The sequence below is a fragment of the Cupressus sempervirens genome, chromosome 5, assembly GCF_028749045.1.
Source record: "Cupressus sempervirens isolate cs-2001-9-10 chromosome 5, ASM2874904v1, whole genome shotgun sequence".
Classification (NCBI taxonomy): Eukaryota; Viridiplantae; Streptophyta; class Pinopsida; order Cupressales; family Cupressaceae; genus Cupressus; species Cupressus sempervirens.
Window position 1 is genome coordinate 254,025,829 of NC_143122.1, and position 16,928 is coordinate 254,042,756.

At 33.1% G+C, this 16,928-nt stretch overlaps 1 protein-coding gene across 1 annotated transcript; it reads left to right on the forward strand.

Annotated features, from left to right (window-relative positions):
* The first annotated feature begins 11,614 nt into the window (after positions 1–11,614).
* LOC149555492 (CASP-like protein 4D1) lies at positions 11,615–12,815 on the forward strand. Its single transcript, XM_089829541.1, has 3 exons — positions 11,615–11,904; positions 11,987–12,101; positions 12,205–12,815. The coding sequence occupies exons 1-3, from the start codon at positions 11,747–11,749 to the stop codon at positions 12,634–12,636; spliced, it is 705 nt and encodes a 234-aa protein (XP_089685667.1). The 5' UTR covers positions 11,615–11,746; the 3' UTR covers positions 12,637–12,815.
* The last annotated feature ends 4,113 nt before the right edge of the window (positions 12,816–16,928 follow it).

The following is a 16,928-nucleotide window of genomic DNA, read 5'->3' on the forward strand; positions in this document are numbered from 1 at the left end:
TAAAATGTGGATCAATCTTCTTGAGGTTCCTTGCACCATAACTACACCTCGACTATAAACACCAAACACTAACAAATCCCTTCTAAAAAAATGTGTTAAAGAGTCAAAGTTGAATTACAATTTTTAGTTTTACATTTTTTCCTAAGGTGTGATTTTTAAGGATGACCCTAACAATAATATTTTTATGTAGTTGGTTAAGGTCTTGATGCTTTTTCTAGGTGCTCTTCTCAAGTGTTGGCTTGGGTCTCCTAAGGTGGTTGTATTTAGTAGTGAGAAAGAGGATGTCTCCAGTTAATGTGGGGGTTATCTCCTCCACTCTACTTTCTTTCTAGGGATTTTGGACCCATTTGGGGTTAATCTATGCCTTAATCTTGTTGGTTATTTTTTCCCCCTCTCTCAAGGTTAACCTAAGCGGGTTTTGTTTTTTTGAAAGGGGATTTGTGATTCTTTTACAACAATGGTTGTTTAAAGTTAATTGCCTCTTGTTTAGACAAATTTTAGATGCCCCTATTCTATTCGGCAAGGGTCATTAAAGTAAAATAGAGGCATTTGACTCCTTGGTGCTACAAGAGTTACTTTATTTATAGATTGTTGAGAGGAGGGGGTTTTATAAGCTATTGATCAAGGGATGCTTCTTTTGAGGATTTCAGAGGTGAATCTCTTTGCTATAATCCAATTTTCTATTACCCTAATTTTTCTAGTTTTCCTTTGGCGTAGCTTGTTTATCTTTGGCATATTTTGTATTGGATTCATTTCCTTTAACATGTCATTTAATATGAAAAGGTTTTTGTAGAAGATTGATGGATTTGGTGCTTCAGGATTCATTACTTGTAGCTTTAGTAGCAGTAGCATCTCCCAAGTTTTTCTAGTTTCCCTTTTGTTGGGCTTGTTTTCTTTGTTTATCATTTCACTTAGAAGGATGATACAAAATTTTAAGATCTCTTAGTCATTTTTTTGTTACTATGGTAAGTAGCTGGTGATTTAAATTCTAAGCCTTTTGTGGAGTTTAGTTTTTCATCTAAGACAAGCTTGGTGGGACTCCATTTTTCTAGATTGGTGGCTTTTGAAGTTGGGTGTTCATTGTGTAAATATTTGGGGAGCATTAAAACCTTTCTAGTTTCCACTCTTTAGAGCATGATTCTCATTTGTTCTAGCATTTTGTGCTAGATTTCTTTGGGAAGGTAGTTATTTCTTATTTATTTTTTGATTGACTTCAGATTGTTTGTTCCTTTTAGGTTGCTAGACTTTGTATTTTTTTAAATCTATGGTTGTGTGTCTCTCTAGTGGGGTTCTAGATTGGGCTATTAAAATATATTTGTAAGGGGTTTTAAGTCCCCTCAAAACCTTCTTTAACCCTTAATAAAACAAAAATAAATTTTGACTAGAGATAATCTAATGAAGATTGATTTGTTAGGTCTTTTTGATGCCCACTCTATAATGAGATCCAATTGAAGTATATACACATGATATGAAAAGATTCATTTTTTAATCTATGTTTGCATTGTTTGCATAAAAATGTATAGTTCATTAGACATTATTAAGTATTGATATCATACTAAACCACCTAGTTTATTTATTACAAATAGGGAGACATTAACAAGCACATATATACACATTCTTAATGTACATGTAGGCTGCTAATATTTTGTGGCTTTAATGTGGAATGTACATCTCACTTCTTTTCTAGGAAAAATATAGTGTCACATACTTTTTATTTTTTCCTTTAAAAAAATATTAGATTATGTGATACACCTAATTAAGAAAATCAAATTTCACATAATTAATCTAAGATACTAGTTGTCATCAAACTTTCTCTTGTTAGATAATACTAAAAATATCATGTTACTAATCTAATTATGATAAAACCACGTCATAACCTTGGTAGCATGAATTTTAAAGAAATCATCCAATCTATACTTAAACTACCAAATACTATTTTGTATAAAAAATAAATTCAATGTAATAACTACATAAAGAATTAATATATTGACTTGTTATCATATATTTATTATTAAAAATAACTAATGACATTCCTAAGATAATTTTGTGTATTCTATAATTGTTTTCATTTTGATCATCTTTTATTTTCAATGGTTAGTAACTCCTTACCTTTTTTATTGAAATTAAAAAAACTATAAGAATTTTCCTAAGGGAAAAATTCACCCAAGAACTAAGAACTCAAACACAAGCACAACTGTAGACCAGAAAGAGAAAGTATGATTAGAATGATGATATATTCATTCAATATTCCATGCTAAGAGTACACTAGGAGTTCCTATATATAAAGGCTTCTAAGATACATCTAGAATGCCTCATAATCAGCATGATGATAAGTCATACAACTAGGCACATGTCCACCAAATATAGGTTATCCTCCATTAAGCACGGAAGCAAGTGCGGTGATGAGAGGATAAGCCTACAAGGGTGTGACACACAAATCAGTGTTGTAGACACCATGTGCTAAAATAGAGTTGCATACTCCTATGTTGTCAACATGACAACTCAAAAGGGTGGACAAACTCCTAAGTGTCTCACAAAATAAAATAATAAAATAATGCATTAACTTAAGTAAACTTAAGTAAGTGTAAATACTAAATATGTATTTACACCAACACCCCCCACTTAAGTGCAACTTAGGGGAATGCCCTTAAGCTTACAAAAACTAGGATGAAGATGCATGATGGGTCCCAGCTACTGTAGACACCTAAAAACCTTTAGAAAATAAAGTATTTTTATTTTCTGAAAAATTCCTGATGACATCATCATTTATTAATTAATTAATTATTTAATTTTTATTTTTTTTTATGCCATTAAATCCCTTTATCTTAATTAAAAATATTTAATTAATGAATCCCTCCCAAAAATGTTTAAATCTTATTTAAACATTATTTCTTTATTTATTAATTATTTAATTAATAAATTGACCAAAAAATCCAAAATAAATAAAAAATTTATTTTTTGCCCAAAACTTGGCCAATTTCCTTAAGATCACTAACCTCTTCCAAAATCTTCTAATCCTTCTTTAATTTTGATTAAAGGCTAATCCCATCATTTCCTACCCCTAATCCCAACTCAAAATATTTAATTAAGATTAAATATTAATCCTCATGTTTATTAAAAAAAGTTTCAATAAATATCTCCTCAACCCAAACCCTTGAAATAAATAAAACTTTATTTATTTCCTAAAAATCTAATTTATCCTCATCCTAAGAAGTTCTAGACTCTTCTAGAAAGTCTTCATCCTCATCCTAGGAAATTCTAGACTATTCTAGAAAGTCTTTATCCTCATCCAAATTCTAGACTCTTCTAGAAGATGTCTTTAAACCTAATCCTAATCCCCTCCTAACCTTGTCACATTCCCTAAACATGGGTTAAGACTTACTAACCCAAGCCAAAGTTAACAAATATCTCCTCCTTCACCCACCCTCATTAAATGCCATCCACTTGCCTATCCCTAAGCTAATCCTAAACCATCCTAATCCATCATCTAATCATTTGCACAATCCTAAGAAAGGTTAAAACCCTCCTAATCAATCCCAAGTCAAAATTTCTCTCATCTCCCTCAAAATATCTCAACTATAAAACTTTATGAAGCCCACTAGGCCATAAATGACTCTTCCAAGCCCTTTTATTGCTCTTACAAGCCATTATGAGGGTCTTTATGAGGATTTTATCCCTTGAGCCTCCTTTGTTGACTCATCCTTCCCCTTTTCTCCATCCTCTCACCCTATGACATGTGTCACTCCCTGATTGGTTGTAAGGAAGCACAATCCATGTGTTCTCCTCTCATGCAATCTGAGCCCTCCATGAGCTTTTTTCCATCCTTGCATCTTAGCCCTCAATCCCTCAAGCCTCTTGCCTATAAATTGGATCCTTCCCCTTTGCAAAATAACGCAATCCATGAAGTAAAGTCATAATGCCATTTTAAGAAGCCATTTTACATCAAAACCATACAGTCACACCCAAATTCCAACTCCATTTGAAGCCCTTTTTGAAGAATAAAGCTTGAGCATACATCCTATCTATTTACACAAAGCTACTCAACAAGAGAGCTTCTCATTGAGAGAGCCCATCAATGGCTCATATTCTCAATCGAGAGCTCATCTTAGTCTATCTTGAAGTTTATGAATTTTGTTTAGTTTGTAGAAGCTTTATTTAAATTTGGTTTCTATTAGCATACTAAAATTGCTCATATACAGCTACTAGGCCATGTTAGGTACCCATGTACATAAATGAAAATGCAATCTCTCATAAAAAGGAGAAAGAGGGAAAATCTCATGGGAAAAACCCTCCCCCAAAAAGAGAGATAAATAAGGATGCATGGATGGATGGAGTAATCAAGACCCCCCCATTACGACATACATCCAATATATACAAAATTGAAGGATGAGAAGAAGTAGACCTCATAAGAGGAAAAATTTCCCTCCATAAGAAAGAAGAGGAAGAGAAACAAGGTAGTCTCCCCCCCCCCCTCAAATGAAGAATGCCTGGAAGTGAAAGATGCTCCAATGAAGAAGCTAGTCCAACAATGCTAAATGATCTTCCTCCCCTTAGGGAGAAATAAAGGAAAAGGTACAATCCTAAAGATGTATGGTGGTCCTGAAACCTAGTCAAGTATCCTTGTGTTGATGCTGATGCTTGCCCCTTCCAACTTTGCTAAAAAGAATGAATGTAGATCTGGCAAGGATGTCTGTTGAACCTGTTACAATGAACCATATGTCTCCTCAACTAACAAAGAGACCTCCTCTAATTGCTGTACATAAGGATCCACAATGATGCCAACCTGTGAAGATTGATCATGTAGAGAATGGACATGAGGGTTAGAGTGAGCCCTTGCAACAACTATAGAAAGATCACCTTCATCAAAGAAAAGATGTCAGTCCTCAAGGTTGTCTCCCAAGTAAACAAAAGCTGGAGCTAGAAGACGAGATGTACCATGTTGTCCCAGACCTTTCACTATGGAAATATAAGCATGTGGACTAAATTGATGATGTGACCTCTCACTACAATTGTCGATAGAACCCCACATGTCTGAATCTGTTGAAGCACTATTGCTGGTGTCACTATCAGTTTCCACTGTGTATGATGTGTGGAGAGGAGTAGAGGATAAGCTGGGTGAACTTTTCTCAAAGTGAACATCCTTCTCCAAAAATCTTGTGTGTCTCTAGATCTAGAAGTCTATATGCCTTCACATTGTCTTCATATCCAATGAAAGTACAAGGCCTAGGTACTAGTGCCTTGCGACCTCTAGAAGAAAGCTTTTCCCATGCTAGACAACTGAAGACTCTTAAGTAACTCACAATTGGTTTTCTATCACACCATGCCTCAAAAGGAGTCTTCCTGTCTAAGGCTTTGTGAGGAGACCTATTAATTATGTGAGTAGCATTGCTAATGGCTTCAACTTCTAATGTAGGATCAAGAGACTTGGCCTTTATCATGCAACTTTTCATGGTTTTGAGAGTCTAATCCTCATAGATGCAACATCTATCTTATGTGAACTGAATGCTGGAGGATTCTGAAGATCAATTCTCTCAATTTTGCAAAAGTCCTTAAGTCTTCTATCTACATATCTATTCTATTTTTCCACCCTTAGTACCTTGATGACTTTCCTTAACTTGTTGTCAACATGAGTCTTGAAGTCTTGAAGCTTATGAATGACTTCATTCTTTTGATGAAGGAAGTATACCCAAGTGAATCTTGAAAATTCATCAACAAATGTGAGGATGTAGCGGCCTTGGCTGACTTAAGTCACCACAAAAGGTACCTACTAAAACCATGTGAACTAGTTGAAGAATAACTAGTGCTCAAGAAGACTTGCCTTTATCATACTTCTCCTTGAGATGCATATCCACTAAACATGATGAAAATTCTCCCTTAGAAAAGTTGATGTTAGGTAGACCTTTGACCATGTATTTTGAGAAAAGTTGCTAAAGAGAGTGAAAGTCAAGGTGACCAAACTACTCATGCCATAAGTTGATGTGTTGTGAAGTAGAGTGAGTCAACAAGGCTTGAAAAGGAGACTTAGGCACAAAGTGGGAGAAGGAATAAAGCCTCTTGTCATCATTAACTTTCCCCACTACAACCAATGAATCATCTCTAAGACTTCACACCATCACTAAATCTGGAAGGAACTCAACTTTATGACCATCTCCAAGGTGAGTGATTTGGTAAATTGATAAGAGATTGGAGCTAAAGTTTAGAATGTAGAGAACATCTTTGAATTCCACATTTTTCATTTCCACATGTCCTTTCCCTTAAACTTACATTTTAATATAATCTCCCATGAAGATGTGTGGTGCCTTTGACTACTTCAATCAAGAAAAGTCTTCCTTTGAAGAACCCATATGGTAGGAGGCACCTAATTGAAGTATCCATTCCAAAGAAGAACTTGTGTTTGCCATAGTGCTTGTCATTTGCCCTTTGAAGAGGTTGGAGTAGAATCCTTGGAAGTACCTGCCACTTGAATTATGTTCTTGTTGAGTAGGTTTTCTAACTCATCGATTCTTTTAGTCTTGAAATGATGCTCATCATGATTTGGCTTTTTGTAGTATGCACAAAAGAGTTTTCCCTTATTTTCATTACTTCCCTTCTTGTTGGAAGAAGAACCACCTTGCTGTGAGGAGGATTGTTGTGTCTCAGATTGTGATTTCTACTTCCACTACTTCTTCTTATTGTTATTTTTCCCTCATTGATTTAATTGGTGCTCATCACTAGCCACCAAAGCTTTGTTATTTGATGACTTGAGAAGTCCTAAATCTATCAAGTGAGATTGTTCGACAATCAACATCTTTGCAAATGCATCAAATGAAGGCTTCTAGTAAGTAGATCCCATGGTCAACCTGTGAGTATTGAAACTCAAAAAAAATGAAATGTACTAAGAAGGTAGACTCTTTAGGATGTGATGAATCAACTTTTCATCTTTCATGGGATTTCCACAATCTTTAAGAAGTGCCCTATACTCATTTTCTTTGATGATATAATCCTAAATTGTGTCAAAATTCTTTGGATCCAAGAGAAGTAGATCATCCTTAATTTGAAATCACTTTTCTTCATTCACCTTATCATATAATGTTGCAAGTTTATCCCAAGCTGGTTTTGATTCTGTACAATTGACAATGTGAAACAAGAGATCTTTATGAACACAATTCCTGATAGCTCCTAAAGCCTATTAGTTTTGAGCTTGCCAATTAATCAATTCTTTAGCATCGGTGAGTTTAGGAATTGTACCATCAACATAAAGACATATACTTTTTCCATTAATCTACTCCAAGCAATATCTTTCCATGTAGAATAGTTGCGTGAAGTTAGAGGAGGATATTTAAAACCCATGATGCAGAAATGAAAAGAGCACAAAATAGAGACAAAAAAATATAGTACACACCCCCCCTTTTCACTTAATCAAAAGACCCCCCCAAAAAAAGATGCTTTTGGCACTTTATAAGCAGTGCATGTACAATGGGCCACTTGTCAAAATGAAAAAAGTGGACTTTCTAATTTTTCTTTTACAACTACCTTATGAGGCCCAAATCTGTCACTAGGCACTGTAGCTCAGATATACAATAGTTCTGAAAAGTAATCAAAGCTTTACAATGCTAGAAAATGTCTAGTTCTAAAAGTGAGAATTTTGTCCACAAAACCCTAAAATATAACTTCTAATCTAGAAAGTAGATGAAAAAATATGCACTTCCAAAAAAATGAAACCTAAAAAGGTGACCAAATGTGTCTGTACAGAGCATTTGAAGTTGTAAAAAGTAGGATTATGTAGGTAGAGTCACCAAAAAATGTAATTTCTATATATTCCTTGCACCAAAACTAGAAAACAACACCACCATTGAAAAATTTAGGAAATTCTACCCAATTTCAAAAAAATCACACCTGAATCGGAGTCTAGATGTCCAAGTTATGGGCTTGGAAGGAAAACTGCATGATTAAATTTGACAGTCAAACGACTGTCACAAAAGTTGTAAATTGACTAGTTTTCATGGTCAAACAACCATCAAATTTAACCTAGTGGTTGGCTGATGTTAGAGAAAAATAGTCCCCTTATTGATGTGTCATGCTAATTGTGTTGTCCCTATGCTACGAACTAACACGTGGTTGCTTGGTCAGTGTACGGTTGGAAGTGACGTGGCTCATAGTTGGTAGTGCCTACATGGCAAAAAGTACGCATGGTAGTGTTGACTAGGCTTGTTTGCATGGCAAACCTTGCTAACGTCATTGGGTATAATGTGGCAGGGCTACTGGCATATCAGTATGACTCATACTGATGAAGGTTCTAGCTGATGTATCACCATGTGGAACTTTTGCATGGGTCCATGTGGCATGTGGTTTGTGGGCAGGAAAAGAATGACCGTAAATTCTTCTACAACTGGAACTGTTCAAATCTGTAGGCACGGGCAAGAGGGAATATTTGCTATGAAATATGCCATCACTTGAATCTTTGACTGGCACTGAAAACTATTTGACATGGCTAGGAAATTGTGTGTGGTTGCTGGGTAAATAAAACAATAGTTTTCAGAATTAGTTTTACGTCTACCGAAGATGCCCTACCATCGACAGAATATCCTGTGGTGGATTTTGAATACGTGAGCTAGAGTTTGGCTTTTATGGGTGTCAGAGCTTTTAAGGGTGCCAAAAAACATTATTTATTGGGCCGAGATTCACAAATCTATGACCAGGTATTGTGGAATAGCCACACATTGCTGGTGGGTACTCTGTAGCACTTGTATAAAAGAAATGTGACTTGATTAATATGTAAACCAAACCCACTAGTTGATAGAGTGACCGAGCGAGTTGTTCAATCTGTCGATGCCAGTGAACGAAATATTTGTTGACATGGCCAAAGTTGTACTATGCATGCTGCAAAGAAAATATCCTTTTCCAACCTTAATACCTACAAAAATAATAAATTCTCTGTGACAATAAAGTATTCCTCCAAATTGGCAGAGTCGGTGTGTCACTGCTTGGTTCTGCTAAAAAAATTTCTGTACTGGGTGCCCGAAGGGCAAAAAAATTGACAATTTTGACGAAAAATAAATTGTAGAGGATATAAAAATGTAGATTCAAAAATTAATTAAATCTACAAAAAATGAGCATACCTGAACTGCAAATCAGGGCCTTTGAGTGCTGATTTGTAAAAACAATTTGCCTCACGGTCGACTTTGGGCCAAGGTAGCTGAGTTTATAGTTGATCTTCATTGAATTAGCATTCCAGATGCAATGGCGAGGTTAGATCTGGCTCTAGACACTCTCAATTTCTCTAGTACTCCGGATTTGGGCTGAGGTGTTAAAGCAACAATAGTCTCGAACGACTATGTGATGAGAAAATCTCCAAGCTCTGATACCATGTAAGAATTTTTCTAAGAGAAAAATTCACTTAGGAAATAAGAACTCAAACACAAGCACAACTGTAGGCTAGAAAGATAGAGTATGATCGGAATGATAATATATTCATTCAATATGTCATGCTAAGAGTACACTAGGAGTGCTTGTATATAAAGGCCTCTGAGATACATCTAGAATGCCTTTTAATCAGCATCATGATAAGTCATACAACCAGGTACATGTCCACTAGATATGGGTTATCTTCCATTAAGCATAGAAGTAAGTGCGGTAATGAGAGAATTAGCCTACAAGGGTGTGACATGCAAATCAGTGTTGTAGACACCATGTGCTAAAATATAGTTGCATACTCCTGTGTTGTCAACATGACAACTCAAAAAATTGTGCAAACTCCTAAGTGTCTCACAAAATAAAATAATGCATTAACCTAAGTAAGCTTATGTAATTGTAAATAGTAAATATGTATTTACACCAACAAAAAAAATCATCATCCATTTAAAGTAGTTGAGTACTTTAAATTATCTTCACTTTCTATTCCATTTATAGTGTAAATTTTTAAAAACTAAAAGAAATGTTTTAAATTAAAAGATTGTGATACAATTTTAAAAAATAGTATTATTTATTAGTATTTGCCAGTAGGCTAAGTACTATTGCATCACATTATAAATTATTCATCTTAACTAGTAATTAAATCAATCATTTTCCACCACTTTAAATTGATTATATTTTTATATTTTGTTATAAATTTTATGTTTGGTAAATATAGATACAAGTTTTTTAACTTTTTAATTTCAAAAAAATAATTTTCTATCAAACTCTAAGATTCTAAAGTATTGATTCCTATCTTTTCTCAATGGTCGATCTTATTGGGAAATCTTATTTTATTTACTTATTTATTTACTTACACAAGTTCTTATTTATGGAGACTATGACTTTCAATAGATAATTAAAAAAATTATTTGTTTCCAGATAGATTTTGGAGTTGCATGACTCTATCTATTTCAAAATAGGCAAGGGTTAAGCTTTGATGAGAATTCTTCATGTATAAACATTGAATCTTTAGAAATTTTGATCTAGGATATTGAATTAAATTATTATCAAAATATATAATTGTGTAATATCATATATTAATAAAAGGTAAATGAAAATGTGCTCTCTTGTAATTAACTTTTTTTACTCATTATTGAAAACATATTCAATGGAGTGTTCATATAAGTGAGAATGTAGTTCATGGAAGTGCACAAATAAAACTAAGTTAAAATAATATATATTCTTTTTAGTTTATAATTCAATTTATTTATTTATCATATCAAATAATCTAAATTAAATTGTAAAACTAATATTGCAATCACTTTATCAAATATAAATAAATTTGTTCAGTTTATTAAAATTACAATTAGAATTTTGTAATATTTAAAAAAAAAAAAAAATTTATTCAAACTAAATTACAGCTGCAATTATATAATTATATATTAAATAATTTTATAGAAAAAATAAAATACATTAACTGAAACTAAAATTAAAATGATATATAATATTATAATTAGAACTAATTATTAAACTAGGCCAGTACTATGTCATTACATGGCACTTGTTAGATATATATACTCTTTTAAAATTGTGCTAGTTTGACTATCTCTACATTTATATATATTCTCTTATTGGTTTACTTTCATATATTTTACTAATAATTTTAACGAGCTGTCATAATTATTATCTCTTTAATAAATTTTAATCATATATTACCCTAAATTATTGTAAAAAGTCATATCCGTGTCTTTGTGAGTAGTATTTATAGTGACCCTATATTATTCTAAGAAGTCATAAGCATGTCTTTGTGAATAGTAATAGTGAAGTCCACAATTAAATATTAGCAAAGTTTATTTCATTATTGACTCAGTATGACTCATACAACTCTATCCGTTTTTTAAAATTTAATTGGTCATATAAAATATGTAAAGCACTTTGGACTAATGGCTATTAAAAGCAGTTTTATGTTTAGATGGTTAACTATACATGATTCAAACTAAACTTTCAATACATCCCATAATTAAACCGTCATTCTTTCTTGAAGTATAAGCTAACAATATACCATTTTTATAACAAAATTCTACGCACACATGAAGTGATGGTACCATCAACATTGTTTTTCTCTTATCGATGCTGTAGCAAAGTAAGCTTTAGAGAAGCAACATCATTATATTTTATTCTAGTGCGAACTTACTTTTCAGGCCTAGTGGAATCCGTGTCATCAGCCAATATAATATATGACTCTGCATATGAAAAAATCACTTCAGAAAGAAGTTCTTCGCTGCTTTTAAGAATTAAAATAATACCCACTCCTCATTCAGTAAAATAGCACAAGGAATCGAAGAGACTAGGATCGATAAGAGTACAAAAGAAAATGGATATCTCTGCAGTTCTAAGAATCATGGCTTTTGTGCTTCTCCTGATTTCATTGATTGTAATGGTAACAGATAAGACAAGATCAGATGAATTGCTTTCAGTCATTGACAACAGCACTGCCTTACAATACAGTTTCAATGACTTCGAGGCATTCAGGCAAGAATTTCATGTATTTATTTCCTCTCTAATTTATATTTTCCAATTTGGGTTTTCTCTTATAAGATCTCATGTATTGCAGATTTGTTGTAGCTGCCAACGTGACAGGGTTTGTCTATTCCTTCATAAGAATTCTTCTAGGGTCTCGCAGTACCATCAAAGTATTGCATTTATACCTCAGCTTTATCCTCGATCAGGTATGGATTTCATATTGGTTTAATCTTAGAATGAATTTCTAAGGATTTTTAATAACCTTTATCAGCATATATTTCCTCTAACATTAAGGGTTTGTTGAGATAGGTTATGGCCTATCTACTTTTATCTAGCGCATCAGCAGGAATAGCATACATAATGTTTATAAGAGATTCATTTGAAGGTCAAGAAGCATATGGTGCGGGTGAGAAGAAGTTTTTGAGTTATGCATCAGCTTCTGTGAGTATGGAGTTTCTAGGGTTTCTTGTAATGGCGGCATCTGCAGTAATGTCAACATACAACCTCTTGGGGTACATGAGTTGCCCAAAACTATTTTCTATGCCTTCCCAAGAAATCCCTGCGGTCAATAATGATACTAGACAGCATTATTCTGTTCATCCTCAGGGAGTCCCCGATCCCAATATTTATACTAGGCAGCAAGACTATGTGCATCCCCATGAGGGAGTCTATGCTCCCAATATTGACACTAGGCATCAACAAGCTGCTAGTGTGGGTTTGGAGCTTGCTGTACATGAATAACAACTAGAAACTTTAGGTTATGTAATATAGAAAGCAACACGCGGTTTACTGTGTTTGGACTTGGCTGTAAGATTACAAGAACTGAATTAAGGAAGCTTAGTGGGGAAGAAATTTATGTAATTGTACTCAACTTCTGTTGTTGGTAAAGTTTCTTCTTATAGTATTCATTGTTTTTATAAGTACCGTTTGGTTCAAATTATCTGTCAAGGATTTGTTATTTGATGCTAAGTTCATTGGACTCAAAACACTGAATTTTTTAGATACTTTTCAAGTTTGCACAATGCTATTTTATTTCTTTTATGACATGATGCTTTTATAGGAAAATATTTAAAGTTTAAAGATGTCTTTCTAAATACTATTATAACGAAGGTATCGTATTTTTACATAAAGCATATTCTGGGATGTTAGAATAGACTTTTTCAAAAGTATAATAGATATTTAATCTAAAATCAATCATTAAAAACGATATGTTAGAAGAATGTTTTAATTAATAAATAAAGCTTAGTTATAAAAAATTAAATAGGAGTGCCATTTTAGTAGAGAGAAGATGCATATGATTGATTTGTTTAATGTTATATCTATTATGATATTCTTTTAGGTTACTAAACAAATGTGTTATTTATATTTACTTAGGGACCACATGGAAACATTCACGCTTTCATTGGTGTTGGTATATTATCATTTTTCTAACATAAATGAGACTTTCAATTTTTTATTTATCACTTTATCACTTTTCCACCTTAGGAGAGTGATCCACTTTTAGTGGTTATGAGGGTGATCAATCTTTAGTGGTCCCATGACACTATCATCTTTCCACTTTAAGTGGGTGATAAGTTATTACTTTATGTATCATGTCATAAGACTAAAACTATTTGTATAATCTAATGCCTTCATATATCTCACCATGACATATTTAACTTAGTGGGCACCTTTTTAATATTTAATTCAATTCAACTTGGCTAATTGAAGTTAGTCACTTGCATTCTTGATGATAATATAATTTATTATTTTCATGCTAATTCTTTCTTGTCATTTGCATTCTTGATGATAATATAATTTATTATTTTCATGCTAATTCTTTCTTGTCACTATATTTTCCATTAGGCCTCTAGATGTTGGGTGGTTATATTCATAACCAAATCCTACAAGCATAGATCATAATGATTTATACAATCCACAATTTTAAAATTATTGTTTAATTTATGCAACTTAACTTAATACTACTTTATGAAAAAATGAATATAAAAGATACTATTATAGTCCAGAAAAAGAAAATTATGATTTTTTTTAAACTAGTATAATACTTAAAAAACTTGGCTGACTTCACACCATGGCATAATACATGATATAAATTTAAAATTTGGAACAAATTAGTTTTGGCATATCATGCTTATTTTGTAGTTTTTCAGTCTTGATATTTATCTAGTTCTTTTCTATCTTGAACTCAAATGAAATAAACCTTAGGTCATTTCACATTTATTTTCTTTAAGAAAGAAATGGATTTTATAGTTACCTGAAGCTACATAGTTACAAGCTAAAAATAAATTAAAAAATTGATGATTCCTTTGGATGGAAAAATTACTAAATAAAATAAAACCTTAAGGACACCATCTTTGACTACTGAAAAGATAGCAAAAAGATTAAAAAAGGGTACAAATAAAAATAGCCTAGAGACTTTAAAGTATTTGCAAGCTTAGCTTCAAGGTCACATGTTTCCTAAGTATCCCTCTTTAGGTCATGGATCTCTTGAGACAATGCATAAATCTTTCTTCTTTAGTTGGTTCTAATCCTCCTTGATGGCCAATATGCTCTTCCTTGTTTTTTATTATCCTTATCATCTTCCAAGTCCATAATTAGATTATCCTATTGGGTTTTTTCTATTTTCTCCACCATAGCTCTCAATGTGTAAACAATCCTTTTCACAACCTTGTAGCTCTAACCCATGATAATGTTCAAATTTCCTAGAATTTGATTCATTCACCCTCCAAGTTTTTAAACTTCTTCTCATTATCCCTTTTCATTTTTTTCGTGATTTCAATAGTTATTTAAAGACAATCCTCCATAGACATCTTTTCTTCTTTAGTCCATAGAACCCATCAACATTCTGAGATGCCCCTTTAGCTTCCAAGTCATCAAGAGTTCTATCAAAATAACTTGTTCTTTAATATGGAGTCATTTATCTCATGAAAAGAACAGTTTAAGAGCCCAAAAAAATCAATTACCCTATTTCTAGTCATTGTTAAAATATGAGTAGGGGATTCATAGTTTGGCTCAAAATAATGATCTTCTAACTTAAGGTCAATGGGAAACTTAGGCCTACTTGTTGGAATGTTCAAAATGGGAAGAGTACTTCTGAGAGGGGAGGGGGGGGTGGTGTGAATCAAAAGTACCACATACTTTTCTCCTTTTTTTCAATCCTTTAAACATATAACTGAAAAATAATTTGTATGCATGTAAACATATAAACAAACATGAAATGAAAGCATGCATCAACATATTACACAAAGATTTAGTAACCCAGAAACCCTCCAGGAATAAGAAGGTAAAACTAGGGTGGGGGTGACACCAACAAAAATCACTACAACAATCAATATTCAACCACTTCTGATGGTCTACCTTATTAAAGACTTTACATTGTGTCAATAGTGACCTAGTTAGAGGATCTACAAACACTTACATGAAGTGTCACCCTATTAAAGGATTTACAATAGGTTGTTAAATCCACCTAATACATAGGATTTTCAATCACCTTCTCCAAAGGCTCTCCTACCCAGTTGTTAAGCTAACCTATCAAGATAGGATTTCAACCTCTAATACAATTGTGAGAGATTATTAGAACATTTGACCTGATTGAATAGAATCTCAAATTGCTAGGTTTAGGTACTAGATCTACTCTTCTCGTTCTACTCCTTGCTTGATCTAATCTCTGTATGTACTTCTTGACCCTTGTACTATTCTGATCAACTTGATATCAAATTGCTGCTCTGTTCTTCTAAGTATTCCTCTTTCACACTAAAATTTCACTATAATCTCCCCTTATGCTATTCTCTTCCACATATGCAATGGGTTTTCGACCTCCTCTTAAAGAATGTGAAGACTTAGGGTTAGGCATGGATCTACGATCCATATTGAATCTCAAATTCCCACTCATACCTTGCATTTTTCTCATTGGTTGCATGCCTTCTCCACTTTTCTAATTGGTTGCATGCAAATTACATAGGGAATATAAATGATTTGTTCTTATCCTTTTTCTCCTTTGAAATATCTCATAGTTGGCTTCAAAAATAGTTTACATCTTAGTTTGTGCAAGCACAAATTCTTATGCTAATCTTGAGTTACTCAACACTCATTCATTACTGATGCTCTGCATAAACTAATTCCTAGATTGCTCGACATCTATTACTTTTCTAGTTTGCTCAGCACCTGTTAAACACTATATTGCTCGGCACATGTATGTTATGTATTGCTCGACATTTGAATATTTATGGATTACTCAACACATGAACATTTCCTAGATTGCTCAGCACATACTACATTCTGACTTGCTTGGCACCAACTGTGGCTCGACACCTATTGAAATTTTGGCTCAACATACATTGTGTACCCAACATATATAGTGAAAATGGTTAAGTGTGTTGATACTCAACTATCAAGACTATTCTTTTGACCAACACTATTTTCCTTGTCCATTGGAGGGTACAAGGAGTCAGAACCATATAAAGCTTTGGTAGTAGAAAAAATTCCCTCTAGAGGGTACTCAAAATAAGAAACCAAATTTTTATAAGGAGGGTCCTTCTTGTTACTCTTATCTATTTGAGAGGTCTTGCATCTTATTTCAAAAATTTATCCTTCTATCCTAAGCACTTACTTGGAGAGTTTTTCTTAATATTATTCTTAGGAGAGAAAACCCTTGCTCTTCCCAATGTTTGTAACACATTCTCGATTGTCATCTAAAATACTTTTATTAGTGTAGTATCCCTGCAAGAATAAAATAGGGTTGGAAGGTTTTGACATTTTTTTAAAATTCTCATGAATTAATAGAATCAGACTAGTGTGTAAAAAAAATTTCCTCCTATAAATTAGTATATGAGCCTTAATACAATGTTTTAGAGAAGAAAACAATTAATAAGGATTGGAACCCTAACCTTGTGTCTAAAAATATTAAGGTGAGAATTTTTTTTCTATTTACCCCTATAAATATTTTATCTACAATGGTCACTTTAAGAACCTCCCTCCAAAGATGTGCAATCTACATGGCATCATTTAATAGTTATTTCAAAGTCTGACCAGTC

What these genes read in the sequence shown, in the direction of transcription:
- LOC149555492 (XM_089829541.1), top strand. Translation starts at nt 11,747, where the DNA reads ATGGATATCTCTGCAGTTCTAAGAATCATGGCTTTTGTGCTTCTCCTG. An exon ending in AATGACTTCGAGGCATTCAG is followed by an intron (nt 11,905 to 11,986) that starts GCAAGAATTTCA and finishes CATGTATTGCAG; the next exon opens with ATTTGTTGTAGCTGCCAACG. An exon ending in TCAGCTTTATCCTCGATCAG is followed by an intron (nt 12,102 to 12,204) that starts GTATGGATTTCA and finishes TTGTTGAGATAG; the next exon opens with GTTATGGCCTATCTACTTTT.